Raw genomic sequence first — 27,572 nt, 5'->3', positions numbered from 1 at the left:
TCAGCTGGGGTGCAGAGACTAGGGACCAGCTGGCCTTACGTCAAGCAGGGTCCCCCAGCACCCAGCTCAGGGGCAGAGGGTCCCCAAGCTGTTAAATGACAGGAGCAGAGACCTGGAGAAGCAACTGGTGATGCAAGGTCCAGTGTGTATGGCAGACACACAGATGGGCGCAGCCAGCAGCAGGAAAAGGGGGGCAGGACAAGCTGCGGAGTTGCTGGAAACTTGGCCTGGGAAGGGAGCCACTCCTCCTGGGGTGGCTCCACCCACCTAGCTGGCCCAGCCCCTCCACTTGTGCCAGGGAATGTGCTGGGAGAGGCAGCTGAGAGGCGGGCAGGGCAGCAGAGTCCGCAGCCAAGCTGCGGCCACCCGGAGACAGCGCACAGGTCTGGGGCCGAGGGGCATTGGGTTCAGGAGGGGCAGGGACCCCAAATGCCTCCCGGGGGCACAGGTGTAGTCCTCAGAGAAGAGCCAGGCATCTGCTTAATTCCTTACCCCACCGGCTGGTATCCTGCTTCTCCAGGAATTTTCCCCAAGGGCCAAAAGTTTTCTGTGTTCAGCTCAGGCACTGAGCCAAAATGCTTTCTGGTGGGGTGGGATGAGGGTGAGGATGCTTGGACTCTCTCTGCTGGCCTCCAGGAGTCAGGGCCCTCCCTGAGACAAAGATTGGTGGCTGGGGGGCTGGATCCAGGGGCTGGGGTTACTAACTGAAGCAGCCTCCTAGCTGCAGAGGACTCTCCACTCCAGGCTGGGCTGAGTCCTTCTCGATGGAGGGAATGAACGGCCTCAGGCTAAAATGGGTAGGGGTTGGGGCTATGTGATACTGAGACTGGAGAAGCTGGGCCAGCCTCCCCTGGCCTGAAGGAAGCTTGGTGGCCAGCTACCATCCACACGCATGCGTGTACGCACACAGCCCGTCCTGGGGCACAGTGACCAGGTCCAGCCTAAACCTGGGTGAAAAGGGGCCTGTGGGTGGGGGCAGATACCTGATCCCCACTCCACCCCACTCTGTCTCTAGGTCAACGTGGAGGTGCTGGGCCACCATGCTCAGTCTCAAGTTGCCCCAACTGCTTCGAGTCCACCAGGTCCCCCGGGTGAGGGGCTTAACCCACCAACCCTCTCTCCAGAGGACTGAGAGGTTCTTTTAGCTATTGGGCAAGTCCCTCCTGCAGGCTAACTCTTATCCCTCCCATTCCAGTGTGAGACTCTTCCACTGTTCTCTGAGGAACAAGCATATGAACCCCTCCCTTAGAGCCCAGAATGCCCTTCCATCCAGAGTCCCTTCCCCAAAGTGCACTGCCTGTGCACCACCACCCTACCACCCCCATTGTCTTGTCTTTTTACTCTGGCTCTCTGTTTCTCATCTCTGTGGGTATTGGGAACTGTGGTAAGATGGGGGTCAGATTTAGTTTGGCTTTGGGTCCATTGTGATATCCAGCCCATCTTTTTCAACCCTGCCTCCAGAGATCCCTCATGAGGGAAAGGGTCCAGGCACGTGAGTCCCTTCCTCTGTCCCTCCCACCACTACCCCAGGTGTTCTGGGAAGACGGCATCATGTCTGGCTACCGTCGCCCCACCAGCTCGGCCTTGGACTGTGTCCTCAGCTCCTTCCAGATGACCAACGAGACGGTCAACATCTGGACTCACTTCCTGCCCACCTGGTGAGGGGAAGCTCTGCCCCAGGCCGCAGCCTTGAGTTCAGAGGGGTTGCCCAGGCGGGCAGGGACCGTCCGTCCGGCCCCGCGGGCTGCAGCGGCAGTTGCGGGGGTGCGCGGCGGCCTGAGCACATGCCCGCCGCAGGTATTTCGTGTGGCGCCTCCTAGCGCTAGCAGAGGGCCCGGGCTTCCGCGCGGAGCCGTACCACTGGCCGCTGTTCGTCTTCCTGCTGCCCACCTGCCTCTACCCTTTCGCGTCGTGCTGTGCGCACACCTTCAGCTCCATGTCGCCCCGTGCGCGTCACATCTGCTACTTCCTGGACTATGGCGCCCTGAGCCTCTACAGCCTGGGTAAGCTGGGCTGGCGGCGACAGCGCTGGGCAGGGGTGACCCAGGGTAAGGGCGGAGGCGGGGGTAGGGCGCGGGAGGGTGGAGCGCGTTCCTCTGGCCTCAGCTCCAGCGCCCGCACCTCACTGCAGGCTGCGCCTTCCCCTATGCCGCCTACTCCATGCCGGCCTCCTGGCTGCACGGACGCCTACACCAGCTTTTTGTGCCCGCCGCCGCATTCAATTCCTTCCTGTGCACCGGCCTCTCCTGTTACTCACGGTGGGTTCTCAGGCCCCGCCAATGGGGAAGGGGAAGGGGAAGGCGGAGGGGCAAGAGAGGACATGCGTCACTGCTCTTGAACAATATTAGTAACAACAGAACCATTTATTGAAGACTTACTCTGTCTGACCATGTATGCTAGCATGTACCCACGCTGTCTCCTTTAATTCTCACAGCCACCTAAGAGGGAGGTGTCTTTGTCCCCGTTTTACAGATGTGGTCATTTACAGAGGAGGTTATGTCCCCTAAGTGCTTTCTTTGCTGATTTCATCTTGGTCCAAGGTCCCCTTGCCCTTCTCTGAGCCCTACCCCAGCACAGAAATGGTGACCAGCCTTTCCCTCCTGTCAACCAGGTTCCCCGAGCTAGAAAGCCCTGGATTCAGTAAGATCCTGCGCACAACAGCCTTCGCTTATCCTTTCCTGTTTGACAACCTACCGCTCTTCTACCGGGTAAGGGTGCCCGGGGCCCCTGCCCAGGCTCCTGCTTTTCTGTCCTGGCCCTCAAGTGCCCACTTCTAGCCCTGCCCTCCAATCCCTACTCTACAGGACCAGCACCCAGCCCACTGGGCCCACTCTGTCCACAGAAACTCCTTGTTTCCACTCCCAAAACCCCTCCCCACCAGCCCTGCTTTTCCTTTGCCAGCTTGGACTGTGCTGGGGCAGGGGCCACAACTGTGGGCAGGAGGCACTGAGCACCAGCCATGGCTACCACCTTTTCTGCGCACTGCTCACTGGCTTCCTGTTCGCTTCCCACCTGCCTGAGCGGCTGGCACCAGGACGCTTTGACTACATCGGTGAGAGCTGGCCCAGGAAGGGGCAAGGGGATGGTTTCCCAGAGCACAGAGAGTGAACTGGGTAAATAGGGTTTCACAGCCTGAGGATGGAAGCAAATTATAGGAAGGACTTCCTTGTCTTCCTATCAGGGTCCGGGCCCGTTCTCTACCCCCACTCAGATAACAGCAAAACTAGTAGCATGTATGCATATCAGCTTATTCACTCTTTCCAATAACTTGGGGAGTCAGGGTTTTTTATTCCCAATTTATGGGGGAGTAATAGGCCCAGAGGATGGGGTGACTTGCCCTGGATCACAGGGTGAGTCAGGGCAGCACTGGGAATGGGTATGTGCCCTGACCTGCCCATCCTCCCCACAGGCCACAGCCACCAGCTATTCCACATCTGTGCAGTGCTGGGCACCCACTTCCAGCTGGAGGCAGTGCTGGCTGACATGGGATCGCGCCGAGCCTGGCTGGCCACACAGGAACCACCCCTGGGCCTGGCAGGCACGGTGGCCACACTGGGCCTGGCAGTGGCTGGGAACCTGCTCATCATTGCCACCTTCACTGCCTCCCTGCTTCGGGCCCCCGGTACATGCCCCCTGCTGCAGGGTGACCCACCGGAAGGGAGTACCCAGGCCAAACAACAGTGAATCCCCGTCCCTGACCCTACCCTAGAGTGAGGCAGAGGCCAGGCCCTAGGGCTGGAGAGGAGCCCAGACCTGGGTCTGATAAGGTGGGGGCACATCTGAGCCTGGAACCATGAGTGACTGAGGAGAGAGGGTAGAGGAGAGAGGGCAGAGGAAGGGTGGTCGGGGGGACTGGCACAGAGTGAGAGGGACTGTGAGGGGGCTCTTAATGGGAGTGGGGGAAGTGCTGAGGGTCTGAGAGGGCAGATGTGTGTGTGTCCAGGCTGCAGCTGCCCACATGCCCTGTCAAAGTCTGGGGTGGAGAGGTGTCAGAACCCTTTCATCTGGACCCATTTCTGGTGCTCCTGAAAGTCTCTGCTCAGCCCAGGGAAGAACTAACACTACTAACCTAGGCCTACCCTGAATGCCTGTTAACCAGGCCAGGAGGAGGCCACACACTTGCCCCCATATCTGCAAACCAGGCAGCACTGTTTGCCAGCAGCTATTTGCCTGTAGAGATGAATCTGTCTGTCCTGGTCACATCTGTGTATGCAAGGTGTCCAGGCCTTTGGGGGCTGGGTCTATCTGGGTGTGTCATGGATGGTACAGTGGATGAGATGGGGTAGAGGGGATGTTGGGCTAGAGGAGGAAACCCTAGTTAGACTTTAGAAAGCCAGCTTCAATGCTTTCTAGAATAAGGCAGGTACAAGTAAATAAACACTAGACTTTGGGAAGCACTTTCTGGGACTGAAGAAGGTAATACCCCCCTCCCACACTCTACAGACTGGACAAACTCATAGACCCACCAATTCCTCTTGAGTTTATTTTGGAGCAGCTGGAGTGATGGGGACCCCACACTCTCAGGGCAGGGAGGTCAGGGTGAGAGGAGGGGAAGGGGTCCTGGAGAGGAGCCAGAGCTATGGTTGCCAGCCGGGCCAGTGGGCAGATGCCCTAGATGGTGCCGTAGAAGCGCCGATAGGCCTCCTGGAAGCCGATGTGGTCAGCCAGCTCATCACAGTCTGGGTTGAGCTCACACACCTCCCTCTTGGGCTCCAGGGGATCTGGGTAGGGGGCCGGGGCTCTGAGAAGCCCAACACAATGGCGTCAGCCCCCATTCAAAATGCCCACCTCCTCTTCCCACTGCACATGAGTTCCCACCTATACACTCTCCACCCCCACACCCCACACAGCAGCCCATAGAGGGCATTCCCTGCTGCGACCCATTCCCTCCTGCGACCCATCCCCAGCTCATTGTGGACATGGCAGGGCCCTGGCCCAGCACCTCCTTTTCTCTGACCTCAGCCAGTAATCCAGGTAGCGTCTGGGTCTCTTCACCACCTCACTGCCCTCCCGCTTGGACACGAAAGCTGTGGAGCAGAGGGGCAGGCATCAGGTGGCTCTGGGTTTGGGAGGATAGGGTGGGAAGCAGGCTGGCCTTGCTGACAGCCAGACAGAAGGTGGCAGGAGTAGAGGAAGGGACTGAGGGCACCAGGGTGAGAGGCGTAGGCCTGGGAACCCTCTACCCAGCCCAGCCTCATATACCTGCATCTTTGCCAGACTCTGCACCATGGGGCTTCGCATCTGCAAAGGAAAGGGAGCCTAGGTCACTCCTGCTCATCCCTAGGGCCCTTCTCCTCCTTTCCCTGCCTCTCTGGCAGCTTGTTCTTTCCTCCTCTCCCACCACAGGGAAAGAGCTGGGGCAAATGGATACCCTGCAGGAGGGTGGTTAGACTGCAGAAGGGACTGCCAGTGGAAGGGGTGAAGGGAGGTGGGGCCATGGTGCTTCCCCCTTGCAGCCCCCACTGGAGTGTGGCCTGGGTGAAGGTCGGGGCACTCACCTGCCTGGCCAGTGAAGCAGAGTATGGCCAGGGCCAGCAGGGTGAGGAGTATGATGGTCCTCATGGTGTGTGTGTCAGCGGCTGCCTTCGTTAGGGCTGCAGCTTTGGACTCAGCTGGTCTGCCCATTTCAGCCTCCAGCACTGTTTATACCCTCTGGGCTGGGCCACGGAGGCGAGGGGTTGTGCCTGACCAGGGTGCAGGCAGGTCATGGGGGAACCTGCCAGGGCTATTTAGGGGTCATCCACCCCAGCCTTGTAGGCCAAACCCCAAAGGATATTGTGGTTAGGAACTGTGGCTGCCTGGGCAGAGGCCCCTGGGAGTGATGGAGGAGGGTGGGCCACAATCTGAGACTGCCGGGCTCTCGACATTGTTCCGGACCCTTCCCCATGGAGTTGCCCCAGGTCCCCCAACCCCTACACACTCTTCCTCAGAGACCCCCAGCCTCAGTTTGAGCACTTGCTGGGCTCCCCCTAGAGAGGAAGGGGAGCTTAGAGATCTAAAATAGGTTCAAGCAGAACTGGGCTCCAACTCTCTCATAGCCTGTGATTTCCACCATCGGCCCCATGAGCAGGAGCCAAAACCCAGGGAGGGAGTGCCTGGCAATGTCCTCATTCATCCAGCTAGATGCTAAAGGCAGGCTGGGGTGCGGGCAGCTCAACTCTGCTCAAGCCCTATTTATCAGGACAGTAGAAATGGTCAGGGCAGCACAGGACCAAGAGCCAGAAGCCAACAGTGGGCAAGCATGAGAAAAGAACAGCCTCTCCATCTTCTGGGCAGGCCAGGTGGTACGAGTCCAAGGTATGCAGGGACACAAGACAGGGAGGCGGGGCACTGCAGTGGGGACCCCCTTCCCTGGACTCCTAGCAGGTAGGAGGTAGGGCCTGCAAGGAACAGGGAGATGGAGCGCACCTCTGGGCTCCCGACCCTCCAATTCTCCTCCTACCCTTGCAGCCTCCCCAGTGTTTACAACCTTGGGGAGGGACCCGCCCTCCCGAAGCCCTCCCATAAGTGGTAGGAAGGCTTGTCCTCTCTGGCACAGAACATCCCAACCTGAAAAACTCCATCCCACACCTGAGAGCCACCACTGCCTCAGGTCAGCCTAGAGAGGGGAGAGAAGGGTCCTGACACCTTCCTCCATGTCTGACTTGTGTCCTCACTCACCCACCCAACCATGAGGGCTTCAGACTGTCTGCCCAACTTGACAAATAAACAAAGCACTCAGCGGAGTGGGCTGGACCAGGTGGCAGGGGGAGGAGAGCATCTGGATGCTTGAATGCTGCAGCTCCACGGTGGAGGTGTGGACAGAGAGAGCGATGGAGCCTGGGTGCGGTTCATGGGGAGGAAAGTGGCAAGCAGGGGCCACTCTGATGTCTTCCTATCTGTCCCCAGTGCTCCTCAGACAGACCCAACCAAGCCGCTCTCCAAGGGAAAATGGTTTTGCCCCCCACTGGACCCATCATCCTCCCTGTTCTGGTCCGGGAAACACCCATCTTGCCTTTGGCTGGCTCTGACAAGGGAAGAGTGAGGCGGGAGAAGCAAGGGAACAAAGCTATTCCGGAGGGCCCACCTTGCTCTGTGCATCCCCACCATGCCCAGACATCACACGAAGCCCACCACAGACGCTTTCTCAGAATTAACCCAAACAGCAAAGAGAAGGGTAGGTTGGGTTAGACATAGTGACAGCCCCTTGGCAGCTTGTCCTGGCCTAAGGGAACCCAGGAGTCCCAATTTCTGTGACAAAGGGGTCTGCTGCCCTCTTCACATTATGGTCAAATATACCCCCACCTAACTCCCCCCCCACCAAGCCTGGAGACTCTCAGAGGACACGACTGAGGCCTAGACTGGAGCCAGAACTTGGGAGCCCAGGAGCAGGTCTTGGCCCAAGAATGACCCAGGCAGAGGAAGCATCCTCACAGATTACAGTGTAGTAGAGGAAGTTTATTTATGGATGTGGGGAGAACATGGTGAGGGCCCTTGGCTGGCCAGCAAGGGGGCAATCAGTGGAGATTAAAAACAGATTCCCCAAGCCAGGTTCTAGAGAGGCTCAGAAACAGCAGGCGGGGGGATTGGGTGGTGTTGGCCTGAGCCTAGAGAGAAAACACGGTACCTGATTCCCAGAGTGGGAGCTGGCCATTAATCCTCCAGTTAGAAGAAAACAGGGAGGAATCTGAAGGTAGTGTATGTGTGACCAACCCCCAGGGAGCCCCAAAGACACAGTGGCGGGGCAGTGGGGCTTGATCTGGCCTGGTTCTCCAGCGACTTCCATCACTGCTTAGGGACTGCTCACCCAGGCCCAGCATGCTGGACCATGGGCCCTCCACCTCAACTGCCCTCTGCTTCTGGGCCTGGCCACTTCCTCTTCATTCAGGCTCCCTCAGCACAGCCACCAGCTCCCTCTGTTCTCTGTGTAGAGCCTACAATCAATGCGAGAGAACACACAAATTGGGGTATGAGAAAACCCAAGTCTTTTCCCTTTGCAGTCCCTGAGTCCAGGCCTGGGTTTCCCTTAGGACAATATGGATAGGGTCCATGGCTCATGTTACTGGCTGAGCAGGGCATGGTAGGATGCAGGCACATTAGGAAGTCCCCACCATAGGTGCTGTTGCCACCTAGGCTGGGCCTACACAGAACACAGCCCATCTTCAACAAGGGTGCCTACTGTGGCCTCCAATCCTCTGACCTCACCAGGGCTTTCTAACAAAGAAAATTTCCTGAATTAAGTGAACTTTCAGTTGGGCTACAGACATGGAAATTGTGGTGAAAAATAGCTCTTTGAAGCTCCTACACAAGGCTCAGCACTGAACCCTCAATCCAGTTGCCCCACTTCAAACAAAGTTGAGATCTGTGGCTAGAATGGATGAGGTGTGGCTATAAGATGAGGGCATTTTGTTTCCCCTCTTAAAACCCAAGCACTGAAGTCAGAGCTGGCAGGGCCCTGAGGATCGTCACTTGGCCAATTTGGAAGCCAGGGCCTAGAGAGGGGAGTGACCCGGGTCTCCTGGTGATAGATTGGCAATGCCGGAATGGCATCTTGCTTGACTCAGCAGGGTGGCCCTGAGAGGGCCCGAGACACAGCTCTGAGCTGTAGAACCTAACCCCACAAGAGGCACCAGGCTGAGGCCCTCGGTCACTACCACCTTTGTGCCTGCTACCAAGAACCCCAGGACCAGTCTATGACATGGGGAGACTGGAGGGGGTTGGAACAAGAGGGAACAGAGTAGGCTGCTAGCCTAGGACATCTGAATGATGGATGGAGAGAACCCAACAGTAGTGCCACCACTTGAGCACTACTAGAAACCTCTTGGAACTATATTTCGAGCCAATAAGAAAATCCACCTCATCCTCTGTAGCCACTTCTGCTAACCTGTGTCATCCAAGCTGATCACCTCTTCCCTCTTATTTACTCAGCTTTGCCCCAAGTGACTTTAGGCCACTTTCAAAAATTAAGTTTACCCTCTGCTGTGGATTGGATGTCCCCACTGTGACAATGTTAAGAGGGTGGGAAATCCTATTGTGGTAGTTGAACAGTGGGGCCTCGAAGAGGTGATTGGATTGTGAGGACTACCCTCATGAATTGATTGATCCATTCATGGAATAACGGGAGTGGTGAGTGGTTCTGGTAGCTTTAATAGGAGAGTAAGGACCAGCCCATGGCTCACTTGGGAGCATGGTGCTGATAACACCAAGGCCACGGGTTTGGATGCCTATATAGGGATGGCCAGTTGGCTCACTTGGGAGAGCGTGGTGCTGACAACACCAAGTCAAGAGTTAATATCCCCTTACTGGCCATCTTTTAAAAAGAAAAAGAAATAAAATAAATAAGAGGAGAGTAAATGAGGAGGTTATTCTTGCTTCAACTATCCACCATGTGAAACCCTGAGTCACTGTAGAGTTACCAACAAGAAAAGGCCCACACCAGATGTGTTCCCTGGACTTTGCACTTCCCAACCTCTGAAACTGTACTCAATAAATATTATTTCTTTATAAATTACCCATTTTCAGATATTTCTGTTATAAACAACAGAAATGGACTAATACACCATCAAAGGACACGTATTTGTTGCACGGAGGATAGGTTTTAGGTGTTAAAGGCTCTAGAAGTCATTCTAATGTACACATTTTAAAGATATTGGGCAATGGTCATATGGAGTATCAGAATGACTACTGGATACAGAGGGTTTAACTCTGACCCTGACATGAGGAACTGTTACCTTGGGCCTGTTTCTTCATCTGCTGCAGTTGGGGAACACAGGCCTGTGGCTGGACTTCAACAAGAGCAGGCTGGTCCCAGGGTGAGGAGAGGATTTGGGGGAGCCTTTCTGGGGAGGCCAGCGAAGAGACTACTGCATACATCCAAGGATAGGTAAGAAGTGGCTACTACAGTGAGCAGACTCTGCTACTCCCTATGGGAATCCCTCATTTTGGAATAGAGGAAGCCACCAATTTGGGGATCTCGGAAGGCCTATTAGAGAAGGAAGTAAAGCGAGCAGGGCCAGGATACTTACCTGCCAGGCCTGCTGTTGGGCCTGGACCTGCAGCTGAAGCTCCTCTACCTGCCTGCGTCCAGCCAGGACAGCATCAGCCAGCTGCCGGTTTTCAGCCTCCTGTTTCTGCACACGGTGCTGCAGGGTGTCCCGTTGCTGCAGGAAGTAGGGTGCCATGGCCCTGCAAAGGTCTTCCTTTGGGATCCCACTAGGGCGCCTAGAGGGCCACATGGGGCATAGGGGACAGGGAAGGGGAGGACATGTGGGGAGAAGGTTCTACTTCTAGGACCAATGAGTGATGTTCCCAAGTTGGGGTGGCTTCCAAGGCCTCTCCTGTGATCCCTCTCACCTCCCAACACCTGGTCCTGATGGGAACGCTCACCTCTTATCTCTCAGCTTCAATGCTTAGGGGTCCACCTCCCCTTCTCACTCAACTCTTACCTTAGCCTTCCCAACCATGCCCCACATTCTTCTTCTCTCTTCCACATACACTCCCCATCTCTAACACGCCAGGGCTAGAAGTGACTTTTCAGCCCATGCCTCTGTCCTTGTGACCATGTGCCCTGTTGCTGCATCCCCCATCAGATTGTGAGCTGGAAAGACTGTGAGGGCAGTAGGATGAGCCTTCCCAAATGAGGTGGCTCCTGAGAAAGGGTCCAGACCCTGGAAGGCCAATGTAAGTGTTGGCTGATGTGGGAAGATAATGAAAGACAGGTTGAAGAGACAAGATTATGCTGGGCGTGGGAGTCGCTGTAGGTTCTTTTAAAAATTCTTTGTCAGTTGTAAAACAATTCTCTTAAGTATTAAGGTCACAAAGCATAAAAAAATTAGAAAGTAAAAAAAAGATATCTACTCCCTCGGACCTAGGAGCCTACTGGAGGGGAGGGTTGCCGGAGGCAGGAGCGCAGGCCACTGCTCTCCACTCCCTGCCCCAGGCCCCACTTCTCCATCCTGCATGAGACACCAGGCAGCCAGGCTGCCCATGGAAATGTCAGCTCCAGGACAGCAGGTACTTTGTCTGCCTTGTTCATTGCTGACTCTGGCATCTAAAACAGTATTGAGCAGATAGCAGATGCTCCCTAAATACTTGCTGAATGAACAAATGAAGAAAAACCAGATTCCTGGCCAGCCTACCCTACACATGATTCCAAACCTCACTATTCTGTCTCCTCCCACACCCCTACCCTTCCCTTTCTCCCACAGGCCCAACAGGCCCTGAAATGAACTCCCCGAGGAAGGCTTTCTCAGTCTGGCCTCAAACCACTTCCCTCCCAAAACCCCTGGGCAACATGCACTTGCCTGGGGGCTCTCCTCCGCACCAGGGAACTCTGCATTTCAACTATTTTGGGTTATACTTGTTCCTGTCAAAGCGTCCTTTCTCAGAGGCCATGAGCCCAGAGTCTAAGAATATGGGTTAGTCTTAAAGCCTCCTAAAAGATGCTGAAATGCTGCCTCTTTCTGCACTGTCCTTCTTACCTCCCTGTCCCCATTCTCACCAGGCTGGTTCCTTGCGGTCTTTGCCTTCTTCCACAATTTTATCCAAGGTATTCAAGACAGCTTCTAGGTTCCCCTCCTCTTTGATTTCGGAGATTTCTTCCTGAAGAGAAAGGAGGGAAGAGCTGTAATGGTACTAGACAAGCCCATCATGGAAATAGGCTAAATTGCTAACAGCACTTAGTAAGATTTGGGCCAATTTCTGTTCTATATCTTTACATTTTCCCAAACATTCCAACTTTCCCACAACAGGTGACTTTTATAATTAAGTAGTAAAAAATAAAATGGGAAGCATTGAAAGAGAACTTTCAGCTGGCCCCTCCCTCTGCCTGCCATCTCTGGATACTGCAGCCCTCACTGTTATCCCCACTCCCACAGCACCCCCTTGGCTGAGCCACACATTTCGATGCTTAACAGGACTATTCTGGAGTATAACCCAGGAAGTTAACTCTCTAGAGACATCACAGTTACTGAAAGACACGAGTTGAATCATGTCCTTTTCTGTACTCCCACTAGTACTCAGTTCCACTGAATTAAAACCATTTATTAAATGCCTCCTCTGTGCCAGGCATCATACCAGGAGCTGTAGGCACTAAGATGAGAAAGACCCCATCCTGCCCTTGCTGTGCTCCCACAATCTACTGGGGCAGACAATATACAAACACATAATTACAATACAGGACAATGAGAGAAGGGGCATTTAAGATAGCGACGGCATTTGGAGGGGAGGGATGACTGATGCTACAGCCTTCTGGGCATGAAGGACAGTTCTAGGGGCTGAGGAGACCCAGGGATGAAGGGTGGGGACCTTGCCCTCAGCGGACTGACAGCCTGGAGACAACCCAAGCCGGTATGGGCTTCCTGCCACTCACCCAAATGGATGTCTGCAACTGAGTTATAAACTTGTCATAGATTCGCTGTGTCATCTCCGGCTGCAGCTGGTAGAAGCGCTTGTAACAGTCAGTAAATCTCTGATAGCTGGCGGGAAGGAGAGAAGGCAGAGGTGGGGAGGTTCAAGCACACAGCCAGTTGTCAGTCTGCCTGGGCACCTCTGCTTCTCATTGCAGGACTCTAAGCTTTGTCCACTTCATGGCCCCGGTTAAAGGAGGTGGATGCAAATCTTTCATCTGCAGCTCGAGTCACTGAGGATGACTCAACCCCACCAGTGCCCCATCAGTCTCTCCACTTCTTCCCAGCAGAGCCATGGTTGAATTCAGGTGTTTACCCCTTAAAGATGGGTCATGATCAGTCCAGCCATGGTTCTTAAAATCACCAGGAGGGTGAAAAAAAAAAAAAAAAAAAATCACCAGGACAGTGCTCCGTTAAAACACAGATCACTGCTCTGCCCCTCCCCCCAAGTTTCTAACAAGCTCCCAGGTGAGGCTGATGCTGCAGGTCTAGGGACCATACTTTGAGAAGCTCTGGTCATTCCAGTCCCCTTGCAGGGGATGGGGAAATCTTTCCTCTGGGAAAGACTGCCTTTTTCCTAAAAAGAGCCACATAGGAAGCAACTGATGCCCTTTCTGCAGGACATTACTTTATCCAAGTGATGTCTCCAGCTATTGGCACCAAGGGGTCCTGGCCTGAGGACTTAAACCAACCTGTAGCCACCCAACCTTGGGGCTTCTTGTTACATGAGGTAATGGATTTCTCTTACTGTTCAAGCCTGATTTTAAATCAGGTCTCTGTCTCTGTCACAAGCAGCTAGGAGATCCTTACTGATATATCCTTTGTAGCCAGAAGGATCAAAAGATACCCATTATGTTCCCAATGGCTCATTCCTCTAGGATGAAGAAACTCAAACAAGAGGAATGAACTGTCTTGGCTGTTACCTCTCCCTCCCCCTTGTTTTCTTGCCTGTCTCTCTGTCCACTTTCTCAGGCCCTTCCCCTTCAAAAAATATTCACTGAGTGCCTATTACATGCTGGTTGCCCACCAGGTACTGGATATTCAGGGGTGAATGATACTGATATAGCCTACCTGGAACTTCCAGTAGAGAGGGAGACATGACAGCAAACACAACTCACATGAATATAGTAATCACCACTGCAGAGAGTGGTTTGAAGAAAAAGGGTCAGAGTTATGGGGCTGAGAGAGTGTATCGTAAGGATCATCTTTAAGTTGGGGGGCACAGTTCTCTATGATGAAGCAATGTTCAAGGGACCTGCCAGAAGTGTCTGAGCTAAGGAAGAGTCCTTGAACACACAAGAGCTCACATTTATGCTCTACCACGGGTCAGGTTGTTAATTGGCTGTGTGGATCAGACTGGTGGGCCACTGGATAAACAGGGCATTAGGTAACGGGAACCCAATGCCTAGCCCCATCCCCAGCTAGGGACTCATTGCTAGGTCCTCCCTTTCTCTTGGCTCTCTTTGCCTTCCCACCCAACCCCCACCCCCACACAACATCGTCTCTGGAAACAGGTGAAGAATAAGAGCAGTGGTGTGCTAGAGCAAGCTCATAGCAGCTTACAAGAGACGACTGCTAGGGCTGGCCAGTTAGCTTAGTTGGTTAGAGAGTGGTAACACCAAGGTCAAGGGTTCAGATCCCTGTAGCAGCCAGCCACAAAAAAAAATTTTTTTAAGTCAATTGCATCCCCCCACAACAAGGCACACTTCCAGCAACAAGGAGCATGCCAAAATCATCACCTCCATGAGGGTGGCCCACCACAGCCACCACAGTAACCATGGCTCCCACAAAAGTGGCTAGATGTCACAATTACCACGCAGATGGTCCACCAGCCACTGGAGTGCATTTACACAAAGAGAATCACCAGCAGAGTCCAAAGAAAAGAGGGTATCCTCTCCACAAAGCCTATTCCAGAGTGACAGAAGAAGCATCTGCTCTATGATAATATTGGGGGACCTGAACACACCTCTCAGCATTGGACAGATATCTAGGCAACAAATCAACAGAGTAACCATTACTCTTTCAGAGGGAGAGAAGAAATCTAGGATTATCAGAGGGGCGAGGGGGAGGGAAAGGGGGATAGGGAGAGACTGGACAAGGGGCATAAAGAATAAGTATGATTTGTAACAATATATATGCTAGTAATATTGATTTGATCAACATATGTCAACATTGAACCCCCGAAATTTGTATAATCAATTATGATTCAATAAAAATTAAAAAAAGAAAAAGTCAATTGCTAAATTCTCAGGAACTCTGTGAGCTAGTTGTACATGGCCATTATTAAAAGTTAAATTATATAAACTCACAATAAACTGTATTAAAGAGCAAAAGTACTAAGTACTCCAAACATATCACTTCCTAATCATTCTACCACATTTTACTCTCTCTTAAGGCTACTTATATCTATTGTCTCTGTCTGGTGGAAATACTATATAAAGGTGTACTGCTGCCCACCTCTTCTCAACTACATATTTAGTAACACCATGTTGGTGGCTTAGAAATATTTAATACTGGGAAATTAGCAAACACTACAAACCAGTGCTTTATTTTCAGAGTGTGAGTTGTAAGCATCTACCAGCACACCTCTGGGTCAGTATGATACAGTATCCTACCTTTTCAATGGTATATGTTCCTTTTTAGTACACCTTGGAGGCTAAACCTAGGTATCAAAAGGACAGTACAAAGAACAGATGATGAGCATCTTTTCAACCCTCAGCAGAGTCCCAGACATCTTGTTTTGCTGCTGGCCCCACTAGCCACGCAGTCTGTGGCTACAGGGAGGAATGAGGAGGGACACATGGATGCCTGACCAAGCGGGGCTGGAACTGAAGCCGGGTAATTGTGGCTCGAAACTGGTTTGGCTTGGACACAGGAGATCCCATTCCTCCTCTCAGCCCTCTTGGCAGGCGGAGGATCTGAGCTGGACGCGTCCCTCCTCAACTCAGGAGGCTGGCAGCGATAGGGCCCAGGGCAGATATGAAGCATACTCTGCCTACCAGTGCTGCTTGTGAATGAACTCTTCTGGGGTCTCCTTTATGGTTTGAGAATTCAGTGAAAGTATAAGACTCCAGGAACATGCACATTCATACAAATATACAAGATGGGAATGCATGCTGAACAGGACAATGTATCTGAACCAAAGAGGGAAAGCAGCCAGATTGGGGGCCAATGTCAGTGAGTACAGGAGGAAAGTGATTCCTTCCTTGAGAGCTAATGTAGACTTGGGAATGGCTTACATGCCCTGGTGGATTTCCTGAAAAATGAACTCAGGGAGAAGCAGGCAAGTGACACATTTTAGGAAACATTCATAACCGCTTGTCTTCTCATGCAAACTGTAATATCCTTGTGCATGGAGATGCCCTCTGCAATGTCGATGGGATCTCCAGGGTGCCCAGAACAGTGTTAGATGTATAGCAGCACATAAGACACGTAGACTGAGTGACTGGGGCTGCGGTGAGGTCTGGACTACCTGGCACCAGGTCCATTCCACTCCCAACCATCTCTCCTATCGTGGACCCCAGGGTCCCAGGGCCTGGACTACTTAGGCAGAGGAGTCCTCCCCCACCGTCTCTCTGCCAATGCACCCTTTAGTTACCATGATGGAACAATCTTCTGGCCTTGACCCTCTGAGGGTACACAAGAGACCACTCAACTATGCACTAGGTAAGTGTACTGGCTCTGAGGACAGACTGCTTGTCCTTTTGCCTGAGTTCAAATTCTATATTTACCACTCAGCTGAATGGCTTCAGATAATTTCTTTAGCCTCAGTTTCTTCCTCTGTCAAATGGAGAGAATTACTGTATCTACACCTCACAAAATTGCTACAAGGATTAAATGAGGTTACATATATAAAGTTCTTAGTATGGTGCCTAGCATACTGAAATGCTCCATGTTAGCTACAATTATTATTACCATTCTCAAAAGAACAGTCCTCATCGCCCCCTCAGAGGTGTAGGACAGCCAGTAACTTAGCTCCCCAGAGCTGAGAAGTCTCCTCCCTATGAAAAGCAGGTGCTTGGTAAATGCATCTTGGTTGCAACAGCATGTACAGAAACCAACCCAGCAGTGGGCCATCAGGGTTTGTCCCCACTATAGAGAAAAGGCTAAATTGCAGCACACACACACATACACAAAGGCTAAATTTATAAGTGAAAGTAACTTTTAAAAACCACATTTACTGAGTTTCAAAACTGAGATGACTATATTAACTGATTTTAACCTATTACATTCACAGAAAGATTCGTATTATCTCTTAATTATCTTTTTCCACGAACTTTTTGAAGCACCCTTGTATTTAAGCATAGAATCAGGCTGTGGTGGCATGTCCATCTGTTGGTTTATATATGCAGATAAATTGTGCAGGACACCATGGAAAGATAAAAGGCGCAGCCAAGTAAACGTGCTCAAGCAACATCACGAGAGTACACAGTGCTAACGGAGACAAAAAGGGAGCCCAAGGGCTGGCTGGTTAGCTCGATTGGTTACAGCATGGCACTGGCAAAACCAAAGTCCAGGGTTCGATCCTTGTACGGGCCTGCTGCCTCCCCTGCAAAAAAAAAGGGAGCCGGGGTTTGCCTTCCTCCTCCATGGCAATCCCACGGGCTGCCCAACTGAACACGTGTTTCACAGGTTGTCCACCAGAGGGCGGGCGGGGACCGGCACTTTTGCCCTGATAAAGGAGTGGAGAGCTGAAAGGCTAAGAACAAGAAAAATAAGCTGGGGAGCAAAGTGACAGAAATTCATCCCCCACCCGCAAACTATACAGCTGCCTGGTTTTGTTAAGAAATGTTTCTTTCTCTCTCTTTCCTTTCTCAGTCTTGGGTACACTGAGAAGCCCCAGAACTGAAAAAGGGAGAGAAGACTAAACAGAGAAATGTTTCTTTTTTTCTTTTTTTGTCTTTTTCGTGACCGGCACTCAGCCAGTGAGTGCACCGGCCCCGCGGCGGGAGCATCGCCGCGCTCCCAGCGCAGCACTCTCCCGAGTGCACCACGGGCCTCGGCCCTGGAGAGAAATGTTTCTTAATGAAAATAAGAGGAAAACCTCCAAGTCTGTGATTCAAGATGAATGGCTGTATTAAAAAGTTAATTTAACCTTTTATTGTTTAGGTTCTTCCTTTGGATACTGCTGGAAAACTTTAAAGTAAGAATCTAAAATTGGGATATTTTTTCTGAAAAAAGAAGGAAAAAGACTTCTGATTTGATAAATATTAGCATGAAGACAAAAATACCATCAGGATAACTGTATTCATTTATTCATTTGATAAATACTTAAACTGACCATGTACCAGGCCAAGCTCAGTGGTATGATTCCTGCCTTCAAAGGGGGTACAGATCAGTCCTCAGGAAAATGAGTATGGGATAGCATGGGGGGTTGAGCAGAGGACTTGGGGAAGGCTTCCTGGAGGAAGCAATGTCTGAGAGACACCCCCATCTGCTTGCTCTTGCTAAACAGGAGATTGGCTGTTTTCAGAAGGTTCAGGAGGCAGTGAGGACAGAAAAGAACCTTTCATTTTCAGAGAACAAAGCAGAGGTCACAAATGGTAAGCCCCAACAGGGCCACATTTCTATGTTGTGAAGCCTGAGAGACAGCAGACTTGGGAGCCGTTGCCTCAGCCAAACCAATAAAAGATGCTTTAACTGGAGACAGTGGGGCATGGATCTATGGGATCTGATAGCCCAGCACAGCTGATAATCTTCCAGTCACTTTGGGATGCATCAGACAATTTCCATCCCCTACTCAAGCTAATAAATTTACATTAAAAATAAGCTGAGTTGCATGGGAAATCAATCTAGGGATTAAAATATCCCTTTGGATAACTGACATGTGAATAAACTAGCATTTACTATGTATAGACTCCTGTCCCAGGTAAAAAAATAAGTACTTCATCCTTGGGATTGAGGACTTTATTTTTTGGAGGCTGGCCTGTATGGGGAACCAAATCCTTGACCTTGGTGTTATCAACACCCTGCTCTAACCAACTGACCTAATGGGCCAGGCCTCCCCCTCCCCGCACTGAGGACTTTAAATGCTTTTAGCTTAGTGGAGATTTCTAATAGTAGACTGTTGGAGACAGGTCTGAAATTCAGAAGAGATATGACTTGGGAATCCCCATTTATTCCCAAACTATTGAGTGTCTGCTATGTGACAGGTACTGTGATAAGCAATGAGCAGAGAGTGGTGAACAAGACAGACAAGATCTAACCCTCCAAGGACCTTACATTTTATATATGGAAGACACACTACGAATAAGTAAACAAGCAGGCAACAGAACTACAGACTGTGATAAGTGATATGAAGAAATAAATAAACAGGATATTAATGACAAATAAACAGGCTTTTTGAGTGAAGGGGCTTTAGAGAGGGTCAGAGATGAGGGAAGACCATTCCTGGCAGAGCAGACAGCAAGTGGAAATGCCCTGATGCAGGAAAACACTTGACATTCTAGGAAACGAGGAGGTCAGTACGACTGAGTATGGATGGAGGGGGGCATGAGGTAGGCAGGGGCTAGAGCAGGCAGGGCCTTGGAAGCCATGGTAAGGAGCAATGGGCAGTCACTGAAGGAACAGAGAGACATCAAATGGGATGTGATCATTCACATGTGGAAGTGAAGTAAGGACAGGACCATGCTCACACATTTAAAGGACATGCTCAATCCCTTCACCTGGAGGAAGAGGACTCCAAGAAGGAGCAGCTAGTGAGGTGAAGGGGTGGAGAATGGTGTTGGAATCCAAGGGAGAAATTTCAAGAACAGAGAAGTGGTTAACAATGTCAAATGCTACAAGGACAGCAAGTAGGTTAAAAATGAAAAAGGGCCGGCCCGTGGCTCACTAGGGAGAGTACGGTGCTGATAACACCAAGGCCCTGGGTTCGGATCCCATATACGGATGGCTGGTTCGCTCACTGGCTGAGCGTGGTGCTCACAACACCAAGTCAAGGATTAAGATCCCCTTACCGGTCATCTTTTAAAAAAAAAAAAAAAAAATGAAAAAACATCCAGTATTTAGGGGCCGGATGGTTAATTCAGTTGGTAAGAGTGTGCTGTTGTAACACCGAGGTCAAGGGTTCAGATCCTGGGATCAGACAGCCTCTGAAAAAAAAAAAAAGGAAAGAAAAGAAAAAAAAAAATCCAGTATTTAGCAACAAAGTGGTTATTAATGACCTTGAAATGAATAGTTTTAAGTGACTAGTAGCATACTGCCATGAGGTGAGGAAAAAACTGCAGATGGGGAACTAGGACTTGGGAATGTATAGACCAGAAGCTACTGCTTTGGATGTAAAGATAAGGAAACTGATAGGGAAGTAGCTAGGAGGACACAGGATTGGGCATCTCTCAGCCAAATTAATAGATGTGGAAACTTCTGCCTAGTGGTCTTAATTTTCTCTATCAACCCCAAATGTTGGGCCTCATTTTCACTGACAGGTGCAAGTGGCAGGGAAAGGGCCTAAGGGATATGATGAAAAAAAATATATATATATATGTACATATATACATATATATATATATTTATAAACACACACACACACACACATTTTTGGCAGCTGGCCAGTACTGGGATCTGAACCCTTGACCTTGGTGTTATAATACCATGCTCTCACTGACTGAGCTAATGATGTTTTAAAATAGCTGCTGTGGAAAACAGAAGAAGAGCTCCCTAAGGGCCCTGCTGAAGTCCAAGACCATGACTTTGTGGAGGTACCATGTTCCACCATGGCTAAGACCCTACAGTGCTGCTCAGCAGGCAGTGTGTAGTGGCAAAGGAGTACAGACAGAACACTTAAGTTGGGGTTTTGCCAGTTGGTGAGTTGGAAGGATGAGGGCATAAAGGAACTGAGAAACTGGAGTATAGCTGCTGTGCATCTCCAACTAAACCTGTCCAAAGACATGTTTTGACTTCCACCCCCAGACCTATTCCTCTCCTCCAACCCTCACCTGTCTTTCCCCCTCTCAGTAAATGGCCCACCCTCCACCCAACCACTATTATGAAGGGTCAGTGCTGGGGCCAGCCGGTTATTTCAGATGGTTAGAGTGCAGTGTTGTAACACCAAGGTCAAGAGTTTGCACCCCTGTACTGGCCAGCCAACAACAACAAAAAAGAAGGGTCAGCGTCTCCTTGAAGGTCCCCTGCAATCCATTCTACCCTCAATCAGCTCAAATCCACCTATGTTTTCATCTGTACCATCTCTTGCCTGGACCATAGCAACAGCCCTTTTTGCTTCTACCATGGCCCCAACCAAGCAGTTAGCACCCCAGGCTCAGGAGTTTAGACCAACAAGTTTTTCAAAAACAGACAAAATACTTTAGACTTAAAAAAAAAAAAATGGGGCTGGCCAGTCAGCTCAATTGGTTAGAACACAGTGTTGTAAAACCAAGGTCAAGGATTTGGATCCTCATACCAGCCACCAGCCAAAAAAAAGAAACAGCTTGAAACACAAAAGGTCAAAACTGAACTAAATGGGCGGGCCGGGGCTCACTCGGGAGAGTACGGTGCTGATAACAGCAAGGCCCCGGGTTCGGATCCCATATAGGGATGGCCGGTTAGCTCATTGGGTGAGCGTGGTGCTGACAACACCAAGTCAAGGGTTAAGATCCCCTTACCGGTCATCTTTAAAAAAAAAAAAAAAAAAAAAAAAACTGAACTAATAATTATCTTAACTGAATGTAAAATGTAACATTACATCAATTAGTCAACTACAATTTAATATAATTAGATGGAAATTACGTTCAATGTAAATGTGGATGTTTTTCTACCCATAACCTGATTTTTTAACTTGCCATTATAACATGTTCTTTGCCTCGTCACTCAATATTATTCAAAACATAATTTTAAATACCTACAGTATTTATGAGAGTTATCACATTTACATAACCACAATTCTTCAAATGTTAGACATCTTAGGTGCTTTTCAATTATTTTCCATTGAACACTGTGCTATGATGAATATCTTTTGTACATACACTTTTTGAACTTTTTATTTTGAAATAATTATAGATTTGTAGGAAACTGCGAAGAAATGTATCCACTCCAATGTTAACACTTTTTTTTTTTTTTTTTTTGGCAGCTGGCCAGTATGGTCATCCAAACCTTGGTGTTATAAGGATGTGATCTAACCAACTGAGCTAACTGGCCAGCCCAATGTTAACGTCTTAAACAACTATAGTACCATACCAAAACCAAGAAATTGACACTGGTACAACCCACAGAGTTCATTCAGATTTCACCAGTTATACATGTACCTATTTGTGTGTGTGTGTACATTTTTGCAATCTTATCATACATGTAGCATTGCATAACCACCACCTCAGTCAAGACACTGGATGCTTTTTAATAGATTTGACATGATGTGGCCTGGGGCGTAATAAAACAAATCTAAAGAAATAATAAAGATAAGGATAGATTCCAAAGACATACAGATCAATAATAACCTCAAACAGAAAAAATTTTTAAAATAAAAAGCTAATTCTTCAAAAAGATTAACTAATAAAACAGAGAGAACTCTAGCTAGATCAAGACCAAAAAAGAGAAATAATATATGATAGAAAAGGGGAAAATAATAAAATATTTTAAATAGTTATAATAAAAGAAAAGAGACAAAGAGGCAAATTTTTCATCTTTAAAAAAAAAAAGAAAAAAGAAAACAAAGATGATTATATCACTGTCATTGTTTAACATAATTGATACTATTAAAAAAAGGAAATAAGTAAAGGACTACAAAGGAAGAAATAAAATTAGAATAGTCTGTAGATGAAATGGAAAACTATACAGCAATGAGAATGAACAACCTACAACTACACACAATAATATGGATGAATCTCACAAAGGCACTGCTGAAGAAAATAAGCCAGACATAAAAAGATAACATACTATATGATTCAATTTAATAAAGTCTTAAAAACCAAGCAAAACTAACCTATGGTAATAGAAGTTATTTTTTATTTTTTATTTTTTTTAAAAGATGACCGGTAAGGGGATCTCAACCCTTGACTTGGTGTTGTCAGCACCGCGCTCTCCCAAGTGAGCCAACCGGCCATCCCTATCTAGGGATCTGAACTTGTGGCCTTGGTGTTATCAGCACCACACTCTCCCATGTGAACCACAGGCCAGCCCTAGTAACAAAAACTAAAGTTAACCAAAAAAAGGCAGTAACCTAATAAAGAATGCATGAGTCCTTGACAAAGAACTTTAAAACTCAACTAAAAGAGATAAAAGACAATCTGACTAAATGGATAGATTATATTTGTTTGTGGCTGGATGATGTCATTGTGGAGATGCCAGTTCTCCCCAAATTGATCTATAATTGAGGACAATCCCAATCAAAATTGTAGCTTAATGTTTTGAGGAACCAGAAAAAATTCATTCTAAAGTTTACAAGGAAAAATCAAGGTCCTCAAATAGCTGGCTTAATTTTAACGAAGACTTTTTTTTTTTTTTTGGTAGCTGGCTAGTATGGGGATCTGAACCCTCAACCTTGGTTTTATTAGCACCACACTCTAGCCAAGTGAGCTAACCAGCTAGAGAGGAAAAAAAGGGGACTTGCCATTCCAGATGTAAGGTTTCCTACAAGGGCCTGGTTTTAAGAACCCATATGCGCTGGCACAGAGACAGGCAAATAGATCAGTGGGGCGCAAGAGAGACCCAGGGACACAGTGTGTCAGGGGGATGCCATATAAGGGGGCTACATCAAGCAATGGGGAAGAACTATTTAGTTGATGGTGTTTGGGAAATCTAGAAAAACAAGTGGTTTAAGACTCCACCTTAATCCAGACAGATTAAAGATTTAAAGAATAAAATGATAAAACAACTGATAGAAGAAAACGTTGGTGATTATCTTTGTGACCTAGGTGTCACAAGGTTAGTTAAAAATTACACTCTGAGCTGCATTTCAGTGAATTTAACTGTATTCTCAACTGGCAACACTGTAAGAAAGTGTTTTACATAGGGTTTTTACTGATATTTCTGAGTTATTCATCTAACGCTGGTTTTCAACGGGTTTTCAACAAGATCCCAAAAGCACAAACCACAGGTAAAAAAAAAAAAAAAAAGAATGGAAGTAATTACATGAAAATTAGAATTTAAAAAAATGAATTGGTTAGGCAATAGCTAGTATTTTATTACAACTCTTTGAGTTAGTCAAGAGGCTGAGAAAAGGAGAGTTATAAGAATATCTACACAGTTTGTGAGGGAGTCCTCTGAGATGAGTTTCTCTTTCTGCTCTATCCTCTTAGAGTAAAGCGTAAACAATTAAAATCTGTGTTGATTTTTATATAATCAAAGATTTCTGTTTCTCAAAGGATACTACAGACCAAGTTAACCCTTGATAGCCAGCGAAAGATAATTCCTTCTATACCAGGAACTTCAGTAAATCAATAAGACAAAAACCCCAGTTAAGGGCTGGCTGGTTAGCTCATTCAGTGGAGTGTGAGGCTGACAATGCCAAGGTCAAGGGTTTGGATCTCTGTACTGGCCAGCAGCCAAAAATAACAACAAAAAAAAACAAGAAAAATTAAAATAAATAAAAAATAAACAAATTTTTAAATGCGTCTGAAAAAAAAAACTGAAGGAAATGAGTAGGGAGTTCACAGAAGGGGAAGCCCAAATGACTAACAAGTTTGTGAGGAAATGCCGAAACCAATGAGGAATCAAGGACATGCAAATTACACTTTTTTCTTTTTTTATTTTATTTTTTTAAAGATGACCGGTAAAGGGATCTTAACCCTTGACTTGGTGTTGTCAGCACCACCCTCTCCCGAGTAAGCCAAGGGCCAGCCCAACACTTTCTTCTTTCTTTTGGCAGCTGGCCAGTACAGGGATTGAACCCTGGATCTTGATGTTATCAGCTCCAAGTTCTAACCAAGTGAGCTAACTGGCCAGACCTGATATGCAAATTAAAACAATAATGAGATACTTCTTTCACAACTGTCAGAATGGTAAATATCAGGATTGTGGACATGCAGCATGGTGAGGATGTGGGGAACAGGAGCAGCTTTTCTAGAAATCAATATGACAAAACACAGGTGGGTGTAACCCTTTGGCTCCAGTGATCCCTCTCCCAGGTATATACTTCAGAGAAATTCTAGCACCAGTCCATGAGGGTATGTACAAGGATATTCACTCTGGCATAATTTTTTTTTTTTTTTTTTTTTTCGTGACCGGTAAGGGGATCGTAACCCTTGGTGTGGTGTTGCCGGCACTGTGCTCAGCCAGTGAGTGCACAGGCCATTCCTATATAGGATCCGAACCCACGGCGGGAGCGCCGCTGTGCTCCCAAGCGCTGCACTCTCCCGAGTGCGCCACGGGGCCGACCCACTCTGGCATAATTTGTGGAGGAGGAGTTGGTGGCAACCAGGTGTCCATGATAGGGAACGGGTAGGTTGTGGATGCATATCATGAAATGAGAAGCAGTACTGAGAAGCTATGAACCATAGGCATTTACAGGACATGGCTAGATATTTAAAACAATGGTGTTGAGTGAAAAAAGATATGCAGCACAATATCATTCATATAAATTTAAAACATACACAGACAAAATGACAACATATTTTACAAGGATACAAACATATTCAAATGTCATTTCCTCAAGCTCACACTAACCCTGATCCCTCTCCCCATTGCTCTCTATTCCTTTACCATGATTTATTTTATTTTTCTTTATGGCACTAGGATGTCTACTCCATGAGGGCAGAGACCTCGTCTGTCTTGATCACTGCCGTATCTCCAGCAACGAGAACAGAGCGACATTATCAATAGTCAATAAATATTTGTATCATGAATAAATGGAGGACATATAGCCAGCAGAAAGTGGAGCCAAAGGGAGGGAAAAGGAGGGCAAGAATGAGTAGGTTATGGGCCGGCCCGTGGCTCACTCGGTAGAGTGTGGTGTTGATAACACCAAGGCCCCGGGTTCGGATCCCATATACGGATGGCCGGTTCGCTCACTGGCTGAGTGTGGTGCTGACAACACCAAGTCAAGGGTTAAGATCCCCTTACCGGTCATCTTTAAAAAAAAAAAAAAAAAAAGAATGAGTAGGTTAAACTAAAACAAGGAAAGGTCCTTGCCTGGACATGTAATGATAGTGTGTCATGACTTATCCATAAAAATCACAAATTATTTTATCAAATTCATTACTATGGCAAACTAAGCCCTCCATAAGGCTGTCACCTGCGTGTCCAGCCTCCTCTGATTTTACTCTCCCTCTGATCACTATGCTGTAGCCAAGGCCTCTGCCAGTTTGCAGAACACCTGATCACCTAAGGGCTTTTGCACAAGCTGTTGCCTTTTCCTATAAGCTCTATATCTAGTTCTTCAAAAAGTTGGTTCCTTCTCATTCTCCAAGTTTCAGCTCAAATATCACTTCCTCGGAATGGGCTACTCTAACCATCCTACCTAGTGCTATCACATCACCTGTTCATTATCTTGGCAAGTTCTGTGATGATCTTGTTTACAGTGTATCTCTCCCCACTGAATGTAAGATCCAAGAAGAGGCCTTTGTCTGCTTTATGGTATCCCCAACACCTGTCACAGAGTAGGCACGCAAATATTTGTGTAAGTCATGAGTGAAGAGATAGACCATAAAGTACTGAACCCAGGAGAGATGGAGATGGGAGAAGATGGGAGTCTTGACAGGGCCAAACAACAGGGGTTATTGGGGATAGAGAGGGCTTGACGGAGGAGAGGCTGTGGTCAGGGCGCCAAACTCATGGAAGTTCTGATAACAGTGTTTCAGCATTAATGTTCTGAGATGGTGGGATCATGGGCAAAACTCTTCCTTTAGTGTCCAATATTGTTCATATAAAATAAAAGTCAATAAGGTCAAGGGTTCAGGTTGCCATACCGGTCAGCCGCCAAAAAACAAAAGTCAAGAGAGGACAAATGTTTCTTTTTATGGTAATACATTTAATGTTCGCAACCTCCCAGTGAAGAAGATATTATTCCCACAGTAGCTAATGTAGCTTCCTATGGGGCAGGCACCGTCCTCGGTGCCTTATGTGTGTGAGAAAGGCAAGACCGTTGTCATTTGACTGACGAGGAAACGACGAGGGACAGGGAGGGTAAGTCTTGCTCATGTAGTGGTGGGCCATGACTTAAATCCTGATCTAATCCCAGAGATGTGCTTTCCCTTTCAACCACTGGAAGCTGTAGTCAAAACAAGTCTTCGGAGGAGGGGCAGCTAGCTGTCCCTGGTCTATCACAGGTCGTCTGTGTTGGTAAACATCACGCGAGCTCTTTAGGCTCAGGACTTGAGGATTTGACAGGGTGGCTTCATTAGATGGCTCCCCCCAACCCACCCCACCCCGCGCGACTGCGGGGCCGGCCTCAGCCGTCCTGGCACCGCGGGATTTGGACTCTCCTGGGGACAGACACTCTCCTCATAGCCTCTCTCCCCCATCACTGTCCTCCACCTTACCTCCCGGCGGCGACCAGCTTCTGGAGAAATGTGTCTACCATGGTGTCAAGGAGCTTCACCCTCGAAATGGTAGTACCGGTAGTCACAGATTCCGGGGACGACCCCTCAGGCCTTCTTTTCTCACTGCCCCTGCCTAAATTGGCGCTGCAAGCTTCGGCCATGTTGAAATCGAACCGCCAAATCTAACTGGCCCGGCCGCCCCGCCCGCTCAAGCCCCCGATTGGCTGTTCCCGCATGGGCGCCTCCGATTGGAGCTGACGGAATGTCTATCACCAAGCCGGAGTGGGGCGGGTGGTGGGAAGATGAGGCTAGTGACGGATGCGCCGGCGTAGTTTCTCAGCAACCTGACCGAGAATGCGCAAGCCAAAGCTCCAGGCTCAATAAAAACTTTTAATTACACTTAAAAGACTTCGTACAGTGCAACAGTGAATATTCGCTGTTAACATTCTCAAGAGTCCATTTTATCAAATGTAAAGTGAGTCTGTATTTTCATTCCCCTGTCCCTCAATACTCCAGTCGGGTTTCTTGTCTTCTCCAATCTCGGTTTCCTCTAGTTTTGGTTACCACCAGTACATCAAAAATTCCAGCTGCTTTGGTCTCCAACTTTGGGAAGACAGAAGTCCACTGTCCCATCCCCACCAAGACCCAATCACACCAATCACAGTCCCTAAACTGTTAGATGGGAAAGTAGGGGCCAGGAGTCCCTTTAATTATACATACATCATCCTTTAAAACGTGTGTGTGTGTGTGTGTGTGTGTGTGTGTGTGTGTGTGTGTG

At 48.7% G+C, this 27,572-nt stretch overlaps 3 protein-coding genes across 4 annotated transcripts; 1 reads left to right on the top strand and 2 right to left on the bottom strand.

Annotated features, from left to right (window-relative positions):
• Positions 1-1,936: 1,936 nt before the first annotated feature.
• On the top strand, positions 1,937-4,491 carry PAQR6 (progestin and adipoQ receptor family member 6). Its single transcript, XM_063104960.1, is given in 8 exon segments — positions 1,937-2,003; positions 2,132-2,258; positions 2,612-2,708; positions 2,902-3,099; positions 3,102-3,113; positions 3,410-3,712; positions 3,714-3,829; positions 3,831-4,491. Coding segments are annotated over 8 exon segments (1,119 nt in total). The 3' UTR covers positions 4,030-4,491.
• Positions 4,492-4,611: 120 nt separating this feature from the next.
• On the bottom strand, positions 4,612-5,562 carry BGLAP (bone gamma-carboxyglutamate protein). The gene is made up of 4 exons (XM_063104959.1): positions 5,499-5,562; positions 5,203-5,241; positions 4,958-5,027; positions 4,612-4,741 (listed from the first exon to the last, which is right to left on the bottom strand). The coding sequence occupies exons 1-4, from the start codon at positions 5,560-5,562 to the stop codon at positions 4,612-4,614; spliced, it is 303 nt and encodes a 100-aa protein (XP_062961029.1).
• A 1,860-nt stretch (positions 5,563-7,422) lies between these two features.
• PMF1 (polyamine modulated factor 1) lies at positions 7,423-26,955 on the bottom strand. Of its 2 annotated transcripts, none has more exons than XM_063104957.1 (5): positions 26,795-26,955; positions 12,350-12,455; positions 11,480-11,580; positions 10,005-10,200; positions 7,423-7,913 (listed from the first exon to the last, which is right to left on the bottom strand). In XM_063104957.1, exons 1-5 carry the CDS (start codon positions 26,953-26,955, stop codon positions 7,860-7,862), a joined length of 618 nt encoding a protein of 205 aa, XP_062961027.1. In that variant the 3' UTR covers positions 7,423-7,859. The 2 variants fall into 2 exon arrangements, with proteins under 2 accessions (XP_062961027.1, XP_062961028.1); XM_063104958.1 differs by having other exon boundaries at positions 10,005-10,164.
• Positions 26,956-27,572: the final 617 nt, after the last annotated feature.

The sequence above is a fragment of the Cynocephalus volans genome, chromosome 8, assembly GCF_027409185.1.
Source record: "Cynocephalus volans isolate mCynVol1 chromosome 8, mCynVol1.pri, whole genome shotgun sequence".
In the NCBI taxonomy this organism is placed as follows: Eukaryota; Metazoa; Chordata; class Mammalia; order Dermoptera; family Cynocephalidae; genus Cynocephalus; species Cynocephalus volans.
Note: the sequence above shows the minus strand (reverse complement) of the source record. Positions and strands in the feature narration are given on the sequence as shown.

What these genes read in the sequence shown, in the direction of transcription:
- BGLAP (XM_063104959.1), bottom strand. Translation starts at nt 5,562, where the DNA reads ATGAGGACCATCATACTCCTCACCCTGCTGGCCCTGGCCATACTCTGC. An exon ending in CTGCTTCACTGGCCAGGCAG is followed by an intron (nt 5,242 to 5,498) that starts GTGAGTGCCCCG and finishes TTTCCTTTGCAG; the next exon opens with ATGCGAAGCCCCATGGTGCA. An exon ending in AGAGTCTGGCAAAGATGCAG is followed by an intron (nt 5,028 to 5,202) that starts GTATATGAGGCT and finishes TCTGCTCCACAG; the next exon opens with CTTTCGTGTCCAAGCGGGAG.
- PMF1 (XM_063104957.1), bottom strand. Translation starts at nt 26,955, where the DNA reads ATGGCCGAAGCTTGCAGCGCCAATTTAGGCAGGGGCAGTGAGAAAAGA. An exon ending in AAGCTGGTCGCCGCCGGGAG is followed by an intron (nt 12,456 to 26,794) that starts GTAAGGTGGAGG and finishes CCTTCCCGCCAG; the next exon opens with CTATCAGAGATTTACTGACT. An exon ending in GACCGCAAGGAACCAGCCTG is followed by an intron (nt 10,201 to 11,479) that starts GTGAGAATGGGG and finishes GTGGCCCTCTAG; the next exon opens with GCGCCCTAGTGGGATCCCAA.